Source organism: Phalacrocorax carbo, chromosome 8 (genome assembly GCF_963921805.1).
Source record: "Phalacrocorax carbo chromosome 8, bPhaCar2.1, whole genome shotgun sequence".
In the NCBI taxonomy this organism is placed as follows: domain Eukaryota; kingdom Metazoa; phylum Chordata; class Aves; order Suliformes; family Phalacrocoracidae; genus Phalacrocorax; species Phalacrocorax carbo.
Genome location: NC_087520.1, coordinates 5,472,770 through 5,487,060, shown reverse-complemented (window position 1 = coordinate 5,487,060; position 14,291 = coordinate 5,472,770). Strand labels below are relative to the sequence as shown.

At 42.6% G+C, this 14,291-nt stretch overlaps 1 protein-coding gene across 3 annotated transcripts in view; it reads right to left on the bottom strand.

Annotated features, from left to right (window-relative positions):
• Positions 1–502: 502 nt before the first annotated feature.
• The window catches only part of MYOT (myotilin), a 34,900-nt gene continuing 21,111 nt past the window's right edge, over positions 503–14,291 (bottom strand). The window contains exons 8-16 of one of the 3 annotated variants that reach the window (XM_009500396.2): positions 11,886–12,488; positions 9,617–9,767; positions 7,031–7,132; positions 4,951–5,000; positions 4,251–4,383; positions 2,910–3,117; positions 2,281–2,446; positions 1,623–1,756; positions 503–1,095 (exon numbers count right to left, since the gene is read on the bottom strand). In XM_009500396.2, the coding sequence (XP_009498691.2) occupies positions 923–1,095; positions 1,623–1,756; positions 2,281–2,446; positions 2,910–3,117; positions 4,251–4,383; positions 4,951–5,000; positions 7,031–7,132; positions 9,617–9,767; positions 11,886–12,488 (1,720 nt within the window). In that variant the 3' untranslated portion in view covers positions 503–922. Of the gene's footprint in view, positions 1,096–1,622; positions 1,757–2,280; positions 2,447–2,909; positions 3,118–4,250; positions 4,384–4,950; positions 5,001–7,030; positions 7,133–9,616; positions 9,771–11,885; positions 12,489–14,291 lie in introns of all 3 variants that reach the window. The other 2 variants (XM_064458370.1, XM_064458371.1) reach the window with 2 other exon arrangements.

The window sequence follows — 14,291 nt, the reverse complement described above, 5'->3', positions numbered from 1 at the left end:
ATTTTCCTGTAGCAACTGCAATTGGAAAAAATCTTCAGAGACTAGGCTTGTTGGAGCTTGGCAAAATCAGGTTTTGTGATGTTTATTATTATTTTGAGCAAGGTGGCTGTGAATAGCAGCATGCAGACTGTTTGGATGATTCAACTCAACAGCTTGTTGAGAATTGACAATCAGATAAGTCACAGCCAATCCTTGATTAAGAGTAAGAAGGGGAAAAGGTGGGAGCCTTAACGCTTCATATTATACAGTGCAGCTTCTGGGTCAAGTATGCAAGCAGAAAAAATATTCACTGATGTATTTTAGCATTAAGGGAGTCTCAGCATCTAGTTTATGCTAAATAGTTTCTAGCTATCAGAAGACAAGTAATGGGGAGGGCAGGAAAGGGAGGGCACCAGTGGCAGACTTAGTAGGGCAAGGATCCATCTTTGCCAGGCTGCAGCTGATACCAGATATCCATAGCTGGTTTTAACAGATCAAGGAAGAGTCACAGCCAGTGTTAGATATTTAAAATTTTATTTGCCTCTAATTTATTCTCATAAAAACACTCTAGTCTATTTGGTTTTAGTATTCAGACAGTACAGACTGCTGATATTATCATCAAGAGTGATATTAGAGAAGCAGTACAAACCAATCTACTTTAGCATGTAACCAAGCACAGGTGGAACTAAAACCACCCACACTTGTGAAAACTAATTAGCCTACTTTCTTAGGCCTTATAGTTAAAATACGATACTCAGTAAATGGTTATATTTACCAACCCATATAAATAAAACCTAACATGGTAAAATGGGAACAGCTGAATGTGCAAGAGTCAAAGTAAAAATATGTAGATAGGTATTTTGCTAATTAGAGCAATCACCAGTTAACTGCATCTATATTGTAATTGTCTCTTACAGGTGCAAGTTTTCCTCTTCATTTCCAGTTAAAGTTCATCACTTTCATACAGTCCAGACTGCTCAGCCAAACGCTGAAACTCTCCTTCTGGTGAGAAAGCTTGTTTCACATCCAGTCCTCTTCCATTAAGTGCCAAATACTTGCTAAAAGTTGGTCGAACCCGTAACTGCTTGGGGGCTGGAAGCGGCTTGTTTGCATGTGCTGGAAGAGAGGAAAAAGAAAGCCTCTTTCAGTGTCTTCCCAGACTGTGGGAAGACCCGTGGTAGAGCAACACATTTCCTTTTTATTTGCAACATGATGTTTCATGGAGCCCCTTTGTAAGGAGCCTTTTAGGAAGAATTTAACAGACAAGCCCCATCTCAGAGGCTTATGGAAAGGAGTATATTCACCTTCTTGGTATCAGTCAAGTTGTAATCTTTAAACAGCACAGACAGCAGATGCAGAGTATATGCAAAGGACACATCACACAGTGTCTTGGCACTAAACAAATATGAGTTTTTCCTGAGATAGTTACTTTCTATTTTCAGTATTTTGGGAAAGAAATCCTCCCAGCAGTCCAAGCTTTATTAAGTTAATGGCAGTGTTAGGCTTGCAGTTGAACTCAATGATCTTAAAGGTCTTTTCCAACCTAAATGATTCCATCATTTAATCCTGGGGGTGGTCTGTTCTGAATACAAGTGCCAGGGGCAGTTTCAGTTGTGGTTGTGGCACTGTGATGTGGTACTTACTTGCAACCTCCAGCCTGGCATGGCATGTGGCCACACCTGCTCCGTTGACAGCAGATACGGTATACCAACCAGCATCTTTCTTGTTTGCATTATGAATCAGGAGGCAAATCCTTCCAGTATTGTCATGTAGCAAGCTGAAAAATTAAGGTATTTATGTGTGAGTGCTTGGAGTGGGAAGGAATGAAGACATTGAAATCAGAGAGTCAGTCTACGTGCTGAGAAGCAAAAAGCCCTAGAACAATTCTTACAGGGCACTGCAAACTATTTAGACATAAACACTGCATTTGTGTTAGGAGCCACCAGTGATTCACATCGTGATACCATTCAGGTGGCATCAAGGCCCTTCTGAGCCCCACAGCCTCAGACCATGATGGATGCATTGCAGGTTTCAGTCCTAAAGCTGTGCTTTGCCGTAGGCCTTGTAACTGCTGCTGGAATTCAAAGTGACATCTGGTCAGTTTTCTCTCTGTGCCCTCAAAACAAGACTCCGAGCATTGTGCCTGTCCAGCACATGGGCCTGTTCACCATGTGCCATAAATGAGGGGCAGATCTAGCTTTCCAGCTTGCTGCTCTTAGAAACCAGCCAAGTCAAAACTGACTTAATAAATACTGGTTATTGTTTTCTAACACACCAATGGCCAACTCATTAGTAGGATACCTTATTCGGTCTGTATTATATTGTACCATTTCGTTGTTTCTTTTCCAGTAAATCCGGGGTGTTGGGATAGCAGAGATCTGGCATTCAAGTCTGGCTGTATCTCCTTCAAAAACCTTTTTGCTTTGTGGCTTGAAGATGAAAGTTGGAGGTGTGTGATGTTCTTTTGCTAAATTAAAGAGGAAAAATAAGGAGGAGTTACTGTAAGTACTGAATGCTAATATCAGACTTGTTTTTTTAAGATTTCAGAATCCTAAATTCAGGAGGGCACATGTTCCTTATTGCAACTTCTTAGCCTACAGGCAATTCCCATTAGCATAAGGGTGTAGTAGTCATAATCCGCTTTAGGAGGAGAGTCAATCAACATATATTATCAATTCTGGGAGATTAATAACTCCCAAATTCTGGACACCCCACCATATCTAAATATCCTGCTAGAAGTGCTTTGAAGAAATATTGCATCCTAGATGTATGTATTAAAATAGTCTTGGAAAAGGCAAGGTGTTTGTTATAGTTTGAGCATGGATATCTGGAGATCTACCTCTGCTTCTTAGTTGTTTTGTGTCCCAAACAGATAGATTACTGAGATTTTCTATGTGTGGCCAGGTAATTATCAGTGCTCTCGGTCTTACCAATTACTTCCACTTTTACTGTGAAAGACGCTTCTCCTGCACGGTTGACAGCCACACATTCATATGTCCCTGCATCAGATGATTTGACTGCTTCAAAAATAAATGAGTGGAATCCCTTTTCTGACACAATCATTTTATGGAACTGGTCTTGATGAATCATCCTTCCATTCTGATACCACATCACATCTGGAGTCGGCAGCCCACTAACCTGTGAAGGAGAAGAAAGCAGTGAAGAGTTAAACAGCTTTAAGATAGTCTTTCAATGCTATAGGGAGTTTAATGCCAATAGATTATCAAATCATGATCCTACTGCGAAATTTTACAATCCTGCCTAGTTTTGAATATTAATGCCGTGCTGTACAGAGAGGAAGGGTCATGAGGGGCCATGGAGAGATGCACTTTAGCTACAAGACAGTGGATGCTATTCCTGCAAACCCCTGCTCTTCCCATCCTATGAGGTAGTTTGGATTAGGCCAGATCTACTCATTGTGGGTTCACAGAGCCAGGAGGATGTCAGCCTTTTAATCCCACAGCTAGTAGTGCTGACATCCACTCTTTTGATAATGTATGTAAATAAACTGTTCTGCAGGCATGCTCCAGGTTGTCCACAACATTCAGAAGTTAAACAATTTGCAGCAAAATGGCTAAAGGTCATGCTAACGTCTGGCAATAGTTTACTTGAGAAAAATGGATTGGAAGTCGTTAGGAAAAACCAAGCCAAACCACAGTCAGCAAACAGCCTTTGCAGTAAAGTTGCACATGGGGAAGACCTTGGTCCTTTTTTTACCCTAGGGTTGGTACAATTGCCATGCAACTTCAGGCCATTCTGGCGTTTTGTTTGTTTGTAATTAGGGCATTTCCTTGCTGGATTGTCTGCTCCAGCAAGGGCACAGTTACCTCAGAGAAGATTTATTAAAGCCAGGCTAGTCCTAAACAGGCCTTGCCAGACAATGTGTCCAGCATGTGTCCACTGAAGTCAGTGGAGTCCTAGTGCGAAGCACGAGGTCACCTCTCTAAATGCCTTCTTTCAGCAGAGCCTTAATAGTCATTCTTCTCAGTGAGGTCTAAAAGGTCTTCTGCAGTAGTCCAGATTTACCACTATTTAGCTTTAACGTATTCTTATGCAGCTAATTCTACTTATTTTCCAAGAGGAAATGCTGAAGCATTTGCACATCTATATATATAATTAATTTTTTTTAGTGTTGCCTGGAGAGACCCTGCACCATCTGCTATTAGTGCTCTGGCATATTAAAGTGCAAAGACACTGCAGCTCAGAGACCTCTCTTCATGCCACGCCCCCCCACAGAGTTAATGGTACTGAAAGAGAAAGGCTGGTATTACTTTGAAGTCGAGCCTGCAGAATCGCCCCTCCTCAATAATTACATCTTCAGGCACTTGTGTAAAACGTGGCTGAAAAAACTTTTCCTGGATTGAGTCATGTCCACGTTCATCTCCTCTTGAGGATGGTCTGCTCCTAAAAAGAGGACAGAAACAGTGAATTGTGTAAAAGTTACTGTAGCACCAATGACATTGAAGCATCAATTGCAGCTAGAGTCCCTCATCACGTTTAGGAATCCAGCACTACAGTTCTGGTTTGTTTTTCAGCTGTAAGGCATGAATTTAGATTGACTGCTTATCTTGAGCGAGTTGTTCAATTCAACACAGAAGCATAACATATTAAACCTTAATCTTTGGCCTAATATCCAAAAGAATGTACAAGAGCAATGTAGGCTGTGTTTCATCACGCTATGTTTTGTCATTTACATTGTCGGACCTTGCTTTGATGAGAGAGATATATTCTAGAATATGAAGCATATTTGCCTTAGGTATGTGGAGTCTTTAAACCTTTAGTGTTATGCTTAGACAGGATTAAGATCATAGGCATCATCAACCATCCACAAATGGCAGCGTTTGGATTGAAAGGAAGTGAATGAATTCAGTAGTTCAGGAAAAGTGATAAGTAGTGAATTAAAACTAACATTGACTAGAAACATTTGAAATAAGGTCTTGAAGAGTAGCGCAGCACAAATCTATGCATTACCTTACATGTGTTGTAGGAACCTGCAGCCTGATGTTCTCTGCATTCTGGTGCTTGGAAAGAAGGAGAGGTGAGTTAACTTAGAAAGTTTTATCTATAAACTGAACAGATAGTATACTGACTTGAAAGCAAACTGAATACTTCAGAAGTCATTGGGACAAGAGGTAAAGAAACTTGCATCAGGACCTAATACGCTCTGTTTTCACCCCAGGTTTTGCCATGACAGTGACAAGTACTATTAATAGGATGGGACAACTTTTCGTCACTCTGCACAGGTGGTAGGTACAGCAGTTTTGTTTGGCACACAAGGCTTTTGGCCAGCCAATAACCTTTGTTAGAGGGGAGTAGTACTACTGGCAGTATCTAAAATGAGAGCTAAGTACGGACTGTCCTTCCCTATAGCAGGAATAGAAGTGGAATTGCTGGCAAGAACACTGTATTGTGCCCACTTAAATATGGTACCAATAGCAATGAACACATGCTGAGCTGGAAAATATTTTTCTTTCTAGATCACAGCACCAACTAAGCTTGCTGACAATTCCACAATCACATGAGTAAATCTGCTAAAGTACCCAGGATTGATTCCTCCTAGGAACTTGGATGTTCGGAAAATACAGGCAGAGTTTATTACCAGCAACTCATTTTAGCAATGGAGTCAGATAGACAAAACACTGCATGGAAATTTCTGGGGTGTTTGCATTGAGCCATCACCATGCTTGGTTCTGTGCTCTGTATCCCAGTCCTGTGGAATGTTTAAACCTGGGTTTAAACTTCAAGCACAGAAGCAGTCTTCAGTCCAGGGGGAGCATCACATGAGAAAGGGTTTTGCTGGACTGAGCTCAGTGCTGAGTCCAAAGGCAGTTGCTTGTATCTGCTCATTTACAAAAGTTCTGTACAGTTATTACTTTTCTTGTGAAACAGTGCTGTAGTGACGAAATTGCTGATGATAATTCTAATGCTCCATTATATGGACTGACTGCGTAGTTAAGTTCCTGAGGAATCAGGAGGCTGAATGAATCAGTGACTACAATATTTAAAAATAAGACTGAACAACGGGAATAAGATCTTCCAAACATAAGCCAGTATCTCCATCTCCTTCCAGTGCTGCTTTTTATGCAACACTTCCACACCGTGCAAAGTTGTCAGCCATCGTGTTTTGACTGAATGTTTCCTTGTTCTCGGCAAAAAATGAGGTTTCCCTTGCTCTCTGAAGCCCGTAATGTTCCCTTCTTTTCTGCTGTTGTCAGGTGATTGTTGGGAAGAAATAGCCGAGATTCTATATCCTTCCCTTGCTGTGATCTTAAGTGCCTCTTTGACTGAAGAATTTCGCTGACTGCACTTTGAAAGGTGCGTGCCAGCCTGCTGCCTCTCTGCATCCATGCAGCAGGAGGCATGTCTTCTTTGGCTGCACCGATACCCGGTGCCACATCACAGACATTTCCACTAACTTTGATCACAGAAGTGCTAAAGAGAGCTTTTAACTAGCCTGAATAACCAATGAATGATGCAAGTCTCCAACTAAAGTCCTTTTGAAAATGCCAGTAGCAATAGATTCTTGTCTATTAGTATGTGGGCTTCTAAAATAACTACTTTGCCTTCTCTTAATGGTTGCAGGCCCCTGGAAGGGCTAAAACCTAACTGATCCCACACCAAGGCCCTGACCTCTTGTAGTCAATGTCACTTATTCCAAACAGTGACAGGTGTAAATCTTGCTGACCTGGCCAAGTCTGAACTCGTGCTGTTAGAGAGTGGGTACCTGCATCCCTCACTGTTCTGCTCCCTGCCTGTCACAGGCAGGGTGTAATGTGCTGTGCAGCAGCTGTTATAATTCCTCCCTGGAGAGGTCATTCCTACAGATCAGGCCCAGCAAGGGGATGGTGCTTAAATTCCCTGCCTCTGCCACCATCACCCCCCGAAAAACACCCCAAATCCCTACTATACAGAGCTCTGCCAGTGAGAGCTGTCCCCTTCCCTCTCCTGCACTGGTACCAAGAAAACCTCGACTCTCTGCCCTATTCAGGTACAAGCAGGTCACAGCACAGTCACCAGGAAATCATTGTTCTAGAGACAGGTCTCCATTTACCTGTGCATTCTGCATGCTGTCTTCACTTTGTGCGTCCAACACAGATGCAGCATTTACTGGTCCGAGCAGCCTGCGAGCCATTCTTTCTTCATAAGTTAATCGCTTAAAGCAGAGTGGAGAGGAATTCTAGTCAGAAGTCCATTTGCTATTTCAGATCAGCTTTTAAGAGCACATTAATATGCTACAAATTCAGGGTGCTGTCAATGAAAGCAGCAGCTGAATAGAAACACCACGTCTGTTCCAGAGGGTTTGGAGTCCGTGATGCCTACTGAAGTCAGCCTCAATATATACAGCCCTGAAATGCATAAAAGATTAAACTGCCTGTTCATCAAAGCCTCTCTAATGCCATCTGTGGCCTTCCACTCCTCCTCTTTCTCCACTGGGATTATTTATGGGTAGCTGATGGCATTATTTCAGAAGCCAGAGTAAGTCCCAGGGTACCTTTCTGTTTGCACTGGGAAAACTTCCCAAGTCATTCAGCTGTGGATTTACTTCAGTAGCTGAAGGCATGATGGGTGCTAGTGTCCCCTACTCCTAAAAAAGAAAGAGCTACACCAGAAGCAGACACAGCTAGAGAGGAGCACCGGTGTGCCTGAAAGCACAAGGGAAGCTTATGCCATCACAGCAGCTGCCTTATGAAATGTTGTATGCTGTCCTGAGAGGAGGCAAGAACACATTTCAGTCACGTAACAGTAAGTTCCGACAATATGGATGCAGCACACAGGGAAAAATAAGAGCAGAGCTAAATCCAATCTCTATTAGTTAGGTTACTTTAGAAGAGATTGAGTATGTTACTCCCCTGAGCACCAGAACACCTGACACTTTGCTTCCCACAGAGTTTACCTTAGGTTTGGATTTTGTGAAGTGAGGATAAGCTGTGACTGACTTTCTACTGCGTGCAGGACATCTATGTGGCTATTCCCGGGTAGATAAAGGTTTGGAGAGGCTTATGGGACTTTTCTTTAGAAGAGAGAGAGACCTTTTGCCAAACCTGTAAGAGCTTAATATCCCTGAGGTTGTTACAGTTGTATCAAGTGTGGCTGAGATTGGCCAGTTGGTTCAGATGTTGTTGGAGGACAAGGGGAGGAGGACACAGAGTGGTGATTGCATAAGCCTTATTTTTAGCCTGGCTTCCTATGGGAAGAAAAGCTGGCTTACAATGGCAATCTTTCTTACAGCAGATAGAACAGTCCTGTTAGGGACACATTAAGTCAGATTTGACCTAACTTTTTTTTTTTTCCCCTTCAATATTTGAAATTATTTATGTGGCACAAACCTGATCCTACTTATAATAATGGAAAAACTCCTTTCTACTTCAGGGGAAAGAGGATGGAAAGTATAAACACTGGGCTTTTACCAGTCTGCCTCCAGCCAGCAGGAAGGTTCCCACCTTAGAGACCTGCTCGCTCTAGCTTGCTGTAATATGCTTTCCTACTGGTAAGCAAATTTTTCTCCCAGATTTGGATTTCTTGGCAAAGGGGATTGCATTTTGTCCCTCTGCAGAATGAATAAGTAGGTACTGAGACAGAGGCCTTCTTATAGGCAACAGACTTTGTGATAAAAAGTCATGTAATTTCATTGATTTGGTGTTCATATAAAAAGAAATCAAAGAGGTTTACCACATATGATGATGGTCTCTAGAATGAGCTTTCAAATATTGGTACTTCTCAGAGTTTCTAATGATTTGAGGTGGTTTATTAACCCCAGCATTGAAAGTCGGGGTGAAATTGCATCTGGAGAACTGAGGGATTCTCCCTGGGCTTCTAGTTGTCTGTGGATGCGATGTTCAGCAGGAGAGTTTAAGTTTGTGCCACAGCTCTAAGTATGCGCCTTTCTCTTGTGTGTATGTACCTTACTTCCGACCCTAGCCTTATTCATTTGACTGCACAAATTCAAAGACAGCTTGAATGGTGTGTGCTGGCCAAGAAGGTAGGTTAATGGGGAGAGGCAATAGCAGCTCAAAGCCATCTTACTGCATCAGACAGCCTTCAGAAGTCAATGCATCCTTTACTGAAGTCACAGGAGGTGCCAACATTCAGTTGCCACAGGAGATGCCTACAGACAGACTTACAGTAGCCATCTCCCTTGCCATACATCCAGGCCAGTTTTCACCATGCACTAACCATGCGCTGCTCCTCTACTGGGAAGGGCCTTCTCAGGGCTGAGCTGAACCTGGCCCACCAGTACAGCTATTTGCATGCTAATAACAAAAATAACGGTGAAGAGGATGTTGGGAAACAAAGAGGTTTGATGTAAATCTTGCAGAACCACACCTACACCAGCCCTGAGCCATGATTAAAAATAGAGTCACAGTTGGAAGAGATTTTTTTTACATTTCTAATGCAGAAATTCAACCACCTCACACTGAATGAATATTCTGGTCATAAATGGCTGAAAGAACTCTTGCTGGGACCTGCTGAGGTTCTGAGTAAAGGTGTTTGGGCAGTGTTGCTTCTGCATTTCCTTCTGGTTTTGGCTCAGTTTGGAGGCTCCAGCCTCAGGGGCACTAGAACTAGTCTCTGCATCCCTTCTTGCACTACCAAGAGCCAGAGCAAACTGGTTCTGTAATCAGCAATATTCCCTTACCTGGTTGCCATTCTGGAGAAGGTTGTCTTTGCATCGGAGTTTCTTTTCCAAGTCCTGAATGAGGGCCTCTTTTGTTCCTCGAATTTCCTGGTCTGATGTCTTCTGCATAGAGTTGATGCTAGCTTGTTTGTTATACATTGGTTGTGAGTAACTACTCATGCAGGAAGAGAAAACAAAGTTATTCTTGTAGGCCTGCTTGACTGTTTGCTACAGCTTCATAGAATACACACAAAAATGTAAATCTGCTACCTAGAGACTGTGGTTCAAATGAACCTGTTCATTTGAGAGAGAGAGATAGGCTAGGTGACGTATCAAAACTTAAGGGGAAGCATCATGATCTAGCCAAGTATTGAATGTCCTCCCACAACACTCTCAGCAGTTTGCTGTGGGTTGCTGTTCAGCATCCTACATCCTGCAATGGCCTCTGCCCTGACTCAGGTGTGCGCAGTAAGGCTAGCAGTGTTTTGAGGGAGCCGCTAACTCCACTGAGCAATGCGAGCAAGTTCTCCTTCAAAAACTGCATTCCTCTACAATTTCAATTGTTAAAAAGGCCCTGGGTGCTGCAAATCCACAGCAAGGTCACAAACTAATTGATTAGGCATGAGTAAATTGCTTATTAGTTGTCCTTTTCTTCTTGGACCAAGAAAGTTACTTCATATAGCATTTCTGTCCAGATGTTCAATAGCCAAGCTTACTCCAAGCTAGGCTGGGTCTTTAGGAGCCCTTACTGCAACCCCTGACATAGCCTGATCCTGTAATCCAGTCAAGAGACATAATCAAGGTTTGGAGTTAGATAGTAGACTTGATTCTGAAAGGTGCTAGGGAAACAGGAGCATCCCTCAAAATGGTTGCAAAGGTCTACTAGAGGTCACAGCACCCTGTGGCGATAGGATCTAGCCCAGTTTGTTACATGCTGTGGGGCCTTGTATGCTGTAGTGGTGTTCAGCAATTATTTCTATTCAAAATCCTCTTCCCCCATCGCTTGGGAATTTGTTCCGCTGATTAGAATAGGGTAGAAGTGTTATAATTCTGGTACGTATTCCCAGCACTGCTTGGACTTAATAACTTGCCCAAGTTATAACAAAAACTTTAATAATTTGCCCAACAGATTAATGTGTCTCATGTCCCCATTTGCCCATTTGAGGGATGATTAGGAAAATAATTCCTCAACTCACAAGATCTTGCATTTAAGAGCAGCTTATATGAAAAGCATAGTGAGGCACCAAAGCCCTTTGCTATGAAAACAAACAAGCCCACTACATACACAAACCCAAGCCGTTACTCCAGATGCATACCTAACGCCCCCCCCCCTCCTGCAGTACTTTCAAGAAACACTCCTGAGTGCCCCAGCTAGCCCACTCCGTCTTACCTTTCTACTTCCCACTGTGCTCTGATTCAAAAAATCCCCAGAACCATTCAGATTTCCTGGATACAAACTGACACTTAAACCTGAATTTATATCCAAGCCAGCAGGACCCCCCTGCCCCTATAACCTTTCCAATATCCTCGGCTGAGCGTTTGTTGCATATTCTACATTGACTTTCCCCAGGACCTCCAGCTAATATTGGCAGGAATACAAGTTGGTGAGAAGGCAAGACCCACCTCCCTTTGAGATCTCACTGACCTTGGGAGATATTTGGATTGCAGCCCAAAGGCAAAATGATATAATACATATTCAGGAAAGAATTTGGTCTTTGGTCTGAAGGGGTAAAATTTACAAGTGGCTGCCTTTCTGTTGGCATGAATAGTTAATGAAAACCCTGTGGTAGGTGAGAGTAGGGTCCCATCATGATGTGGCACCTCAAAATATTGCTGAGACTTATGAGGAATCTTAAAGTTGTTTATATGTGGGAAATATTGCTGCCTTCCTCCCTGGCCCCATTCATAAGCCATGTTGGGCAAAATTCATTTGAGATGGGTGTCCCTCTTCTGTTCTGGATACCCTTAAATGAGATATTGCCATCAAATCAAACTAACCTGTTCAACCCACCCCAGGAAAACCTGCACAGCAGCCTGTGACATGACTTCTGTGCAGTCTAATTCCTGGTGGATACCCATCTCTCCCACACAGACACCAAGGGCAAGCGCTCAGCCTCCTAACCCGATTCATGCAAAGTCCTGCCTCAAACATCAGAAGTCAATGGGAGCTGTACCATTGGCTTCGGCCGAGCTGGCGTTTCACCGGATGGTTGGGTTTGGGATGGTCAGTGCACGGGCGAGGCCAGGCCAGAGGAAAGCAAGGGGAGGTTAGAAGCCTGTATATACTTACTGAGGTTCCATAGGAGAAGGAGTTTGGCTGTTATAGTTGGGCTGCGAGGGTAGCACTGAGCACAGGAATGCTGCGGGGGGTTGGTTAGGCATGGATATAAGCCGTTGCCCGGATGATGAGCTAGCAGGAGACTGCGCAGATGCAGGTGTGACGGGATATGTGGATTCCTTAGGGGCACTACAGGAAGGCGAGGAGAGCGTGATTGAAGAGCTCAGCGATGACGAGGAAGAGAATTTCTGCCCACTTGGGTTACGAGGCTGTATTAGGATGGAAGACTGTTTGATTTGTCTGCTTGACTCGGTAGAGGCTGTGGGTCCTGGAGGCTGCTGTTGCCCTTGACACGCATTCTTAGACTGGATAAAGTGTTTTGGACGTTCGTAGTTAAACATGGTTGGTTGGCACATAGAGGAAACGGATGGGAAATTAGGGACACTCATAGGAGAGGTTTCACGGCTGTCTTGGGTTTTTGTTGGTGATAATTGGCTTTGGATAGGTGGCTGGTAAAAACTAGGTGGTAGGCCACAAAAGCTTTCTTGGCTGGGTTCCTGGATAGTATGGAACCCTTGCCTTGCAGAATAGAGGCTTTCTTGGTGTGGATTTTCCCTTAAGGAAGACAATACAGATAAAATAAATTGTACATCACCGTTTGAATCACAAAAATACTGTGTCGTGAGCAGTCATTAGCAAGCCAAAGAGTATGAAGTTCAGGCAACTGACAGTTAAAGCTTGAGCTTAAAATAAAGAGAATTAGGATTGATTAGAACTATTCCAGAACTGTATGAACATTTCAGATTACAATAACAAGTTGTGCACTCTGACTCATGTGCAGTGCTCACCATGGCTATCTTATCTGCAGAAGCCTAGTAAAGTCTAAGAGCGAGCAATTGCTCTTTATTGAGACAACCTACCACCTGCCTAAGTCTACAGATAACCATAGATACTACTGCTAAGCAAGGTAATTTGCCACATATCATCTTAACTAAAGATCTTTGATCCTTCAGTTTTGTGCCCCTGTCAAAATACTAAACGTACTATTACTTGGAGAATTGGCTCTTAGTGCCAAGAAATTCCTTACGCCATAGGGAAGCATGAAACAGGTTCCACTTTCTTTTAAGCCTATAACTAAACCTTTGAAACCAAGTATCCTGATTTCTTCTCTAATGGTTTTTTTAATTCAGACCATTTTATATCCTGTTGAGATTTGGGATTGGAATGCCAAGGACTGTGCTTCTCTGATTGATTTCCCAAGATTTTCTGTTAGGGCTCCTAATTGCCCGAATGACATAGCTGCAGGATAAAGTAGGACAAACCAAGCTGCTCAGAGGTCCTGCATTTATTTTCCAGGTCCTTGATATCTAAACATGGGCTTTCCATCAATTTACAAAAAAGGAAAGTTTAATTAGAGCAAACTGACCAAGTTTGTCAAAACTGACAAACAACCCAGCTCCAGGATAAATAAATAACCCCCCCAAAATAAACATAAAGCTACTAATAAAAAATGAGAATATAAATCCACACAGTTACATGTGCTGGAAAAAATTGTAATCTTGCCCCACTGAGATCAGCTGTTTCACTGCTATATATACCCAGTGTATTGTATTCCTCTCATCGGAGAGCCCGAAGAAGGGCTCCACGAGGTCATAAATTCCCGTGGGGGGAGATCAACTGAAGACATCGCTGTCATTTTAAAGATTAAAATCTTTCATTTCTTAAAGGTAATTATCAATATTAGTTGTAAATTAACTGTAGGTAAACAGAGGGTTTCTAGTAAAAATTCTCTAACTTTCTCCTTGTCGTGCTCTTGGAATTTGAAGCTGGCTCAATGTTTTGGAGCACATCCACACTATGTTCTCATTCACTGGTGTAGAAACCCTGTTGATTCTTGATTTTATACCATTTTTGTATCGCTGCAGGTATACAGATTAATTCATTTTGCCTACAGGCTATGTACCAGCATTTACTTTGTTTTCTAGAATACTACACTTAAACAAGATACGATGCACAGATCCACTTGTCACAGCAATGGATAAGTTACGTTTTGCACAAATCATTCCACCTTGATTTCAGTGGGAAAGAAAAAAAAAAATCTAAAGAGACTTTTGACTTTAAAAGACAAAAACAATAAGTAGTGATAGAAACGCTTTGCTTTCTAAAACAATCATTCCTTTTTTTTCTCTCCTCTGATGCCTCCCACATTGCCTTTGCCACCAGCACACCTTCAAGGTACATTTTCATCCCAGCAATACCCAGTACATTGCAATTTCTCACGCCAGCTCCCTAACCAGCTTCAAATTAAAAAGTGACATGGGGAAAAAAAAAAAACAAACAACCCCCAAAGCAGCACCTTACCTATAGCCTAGAAGTTGTCACCTGGGCTTTAACCAGTATTTTGGGCAGGGACCGTCA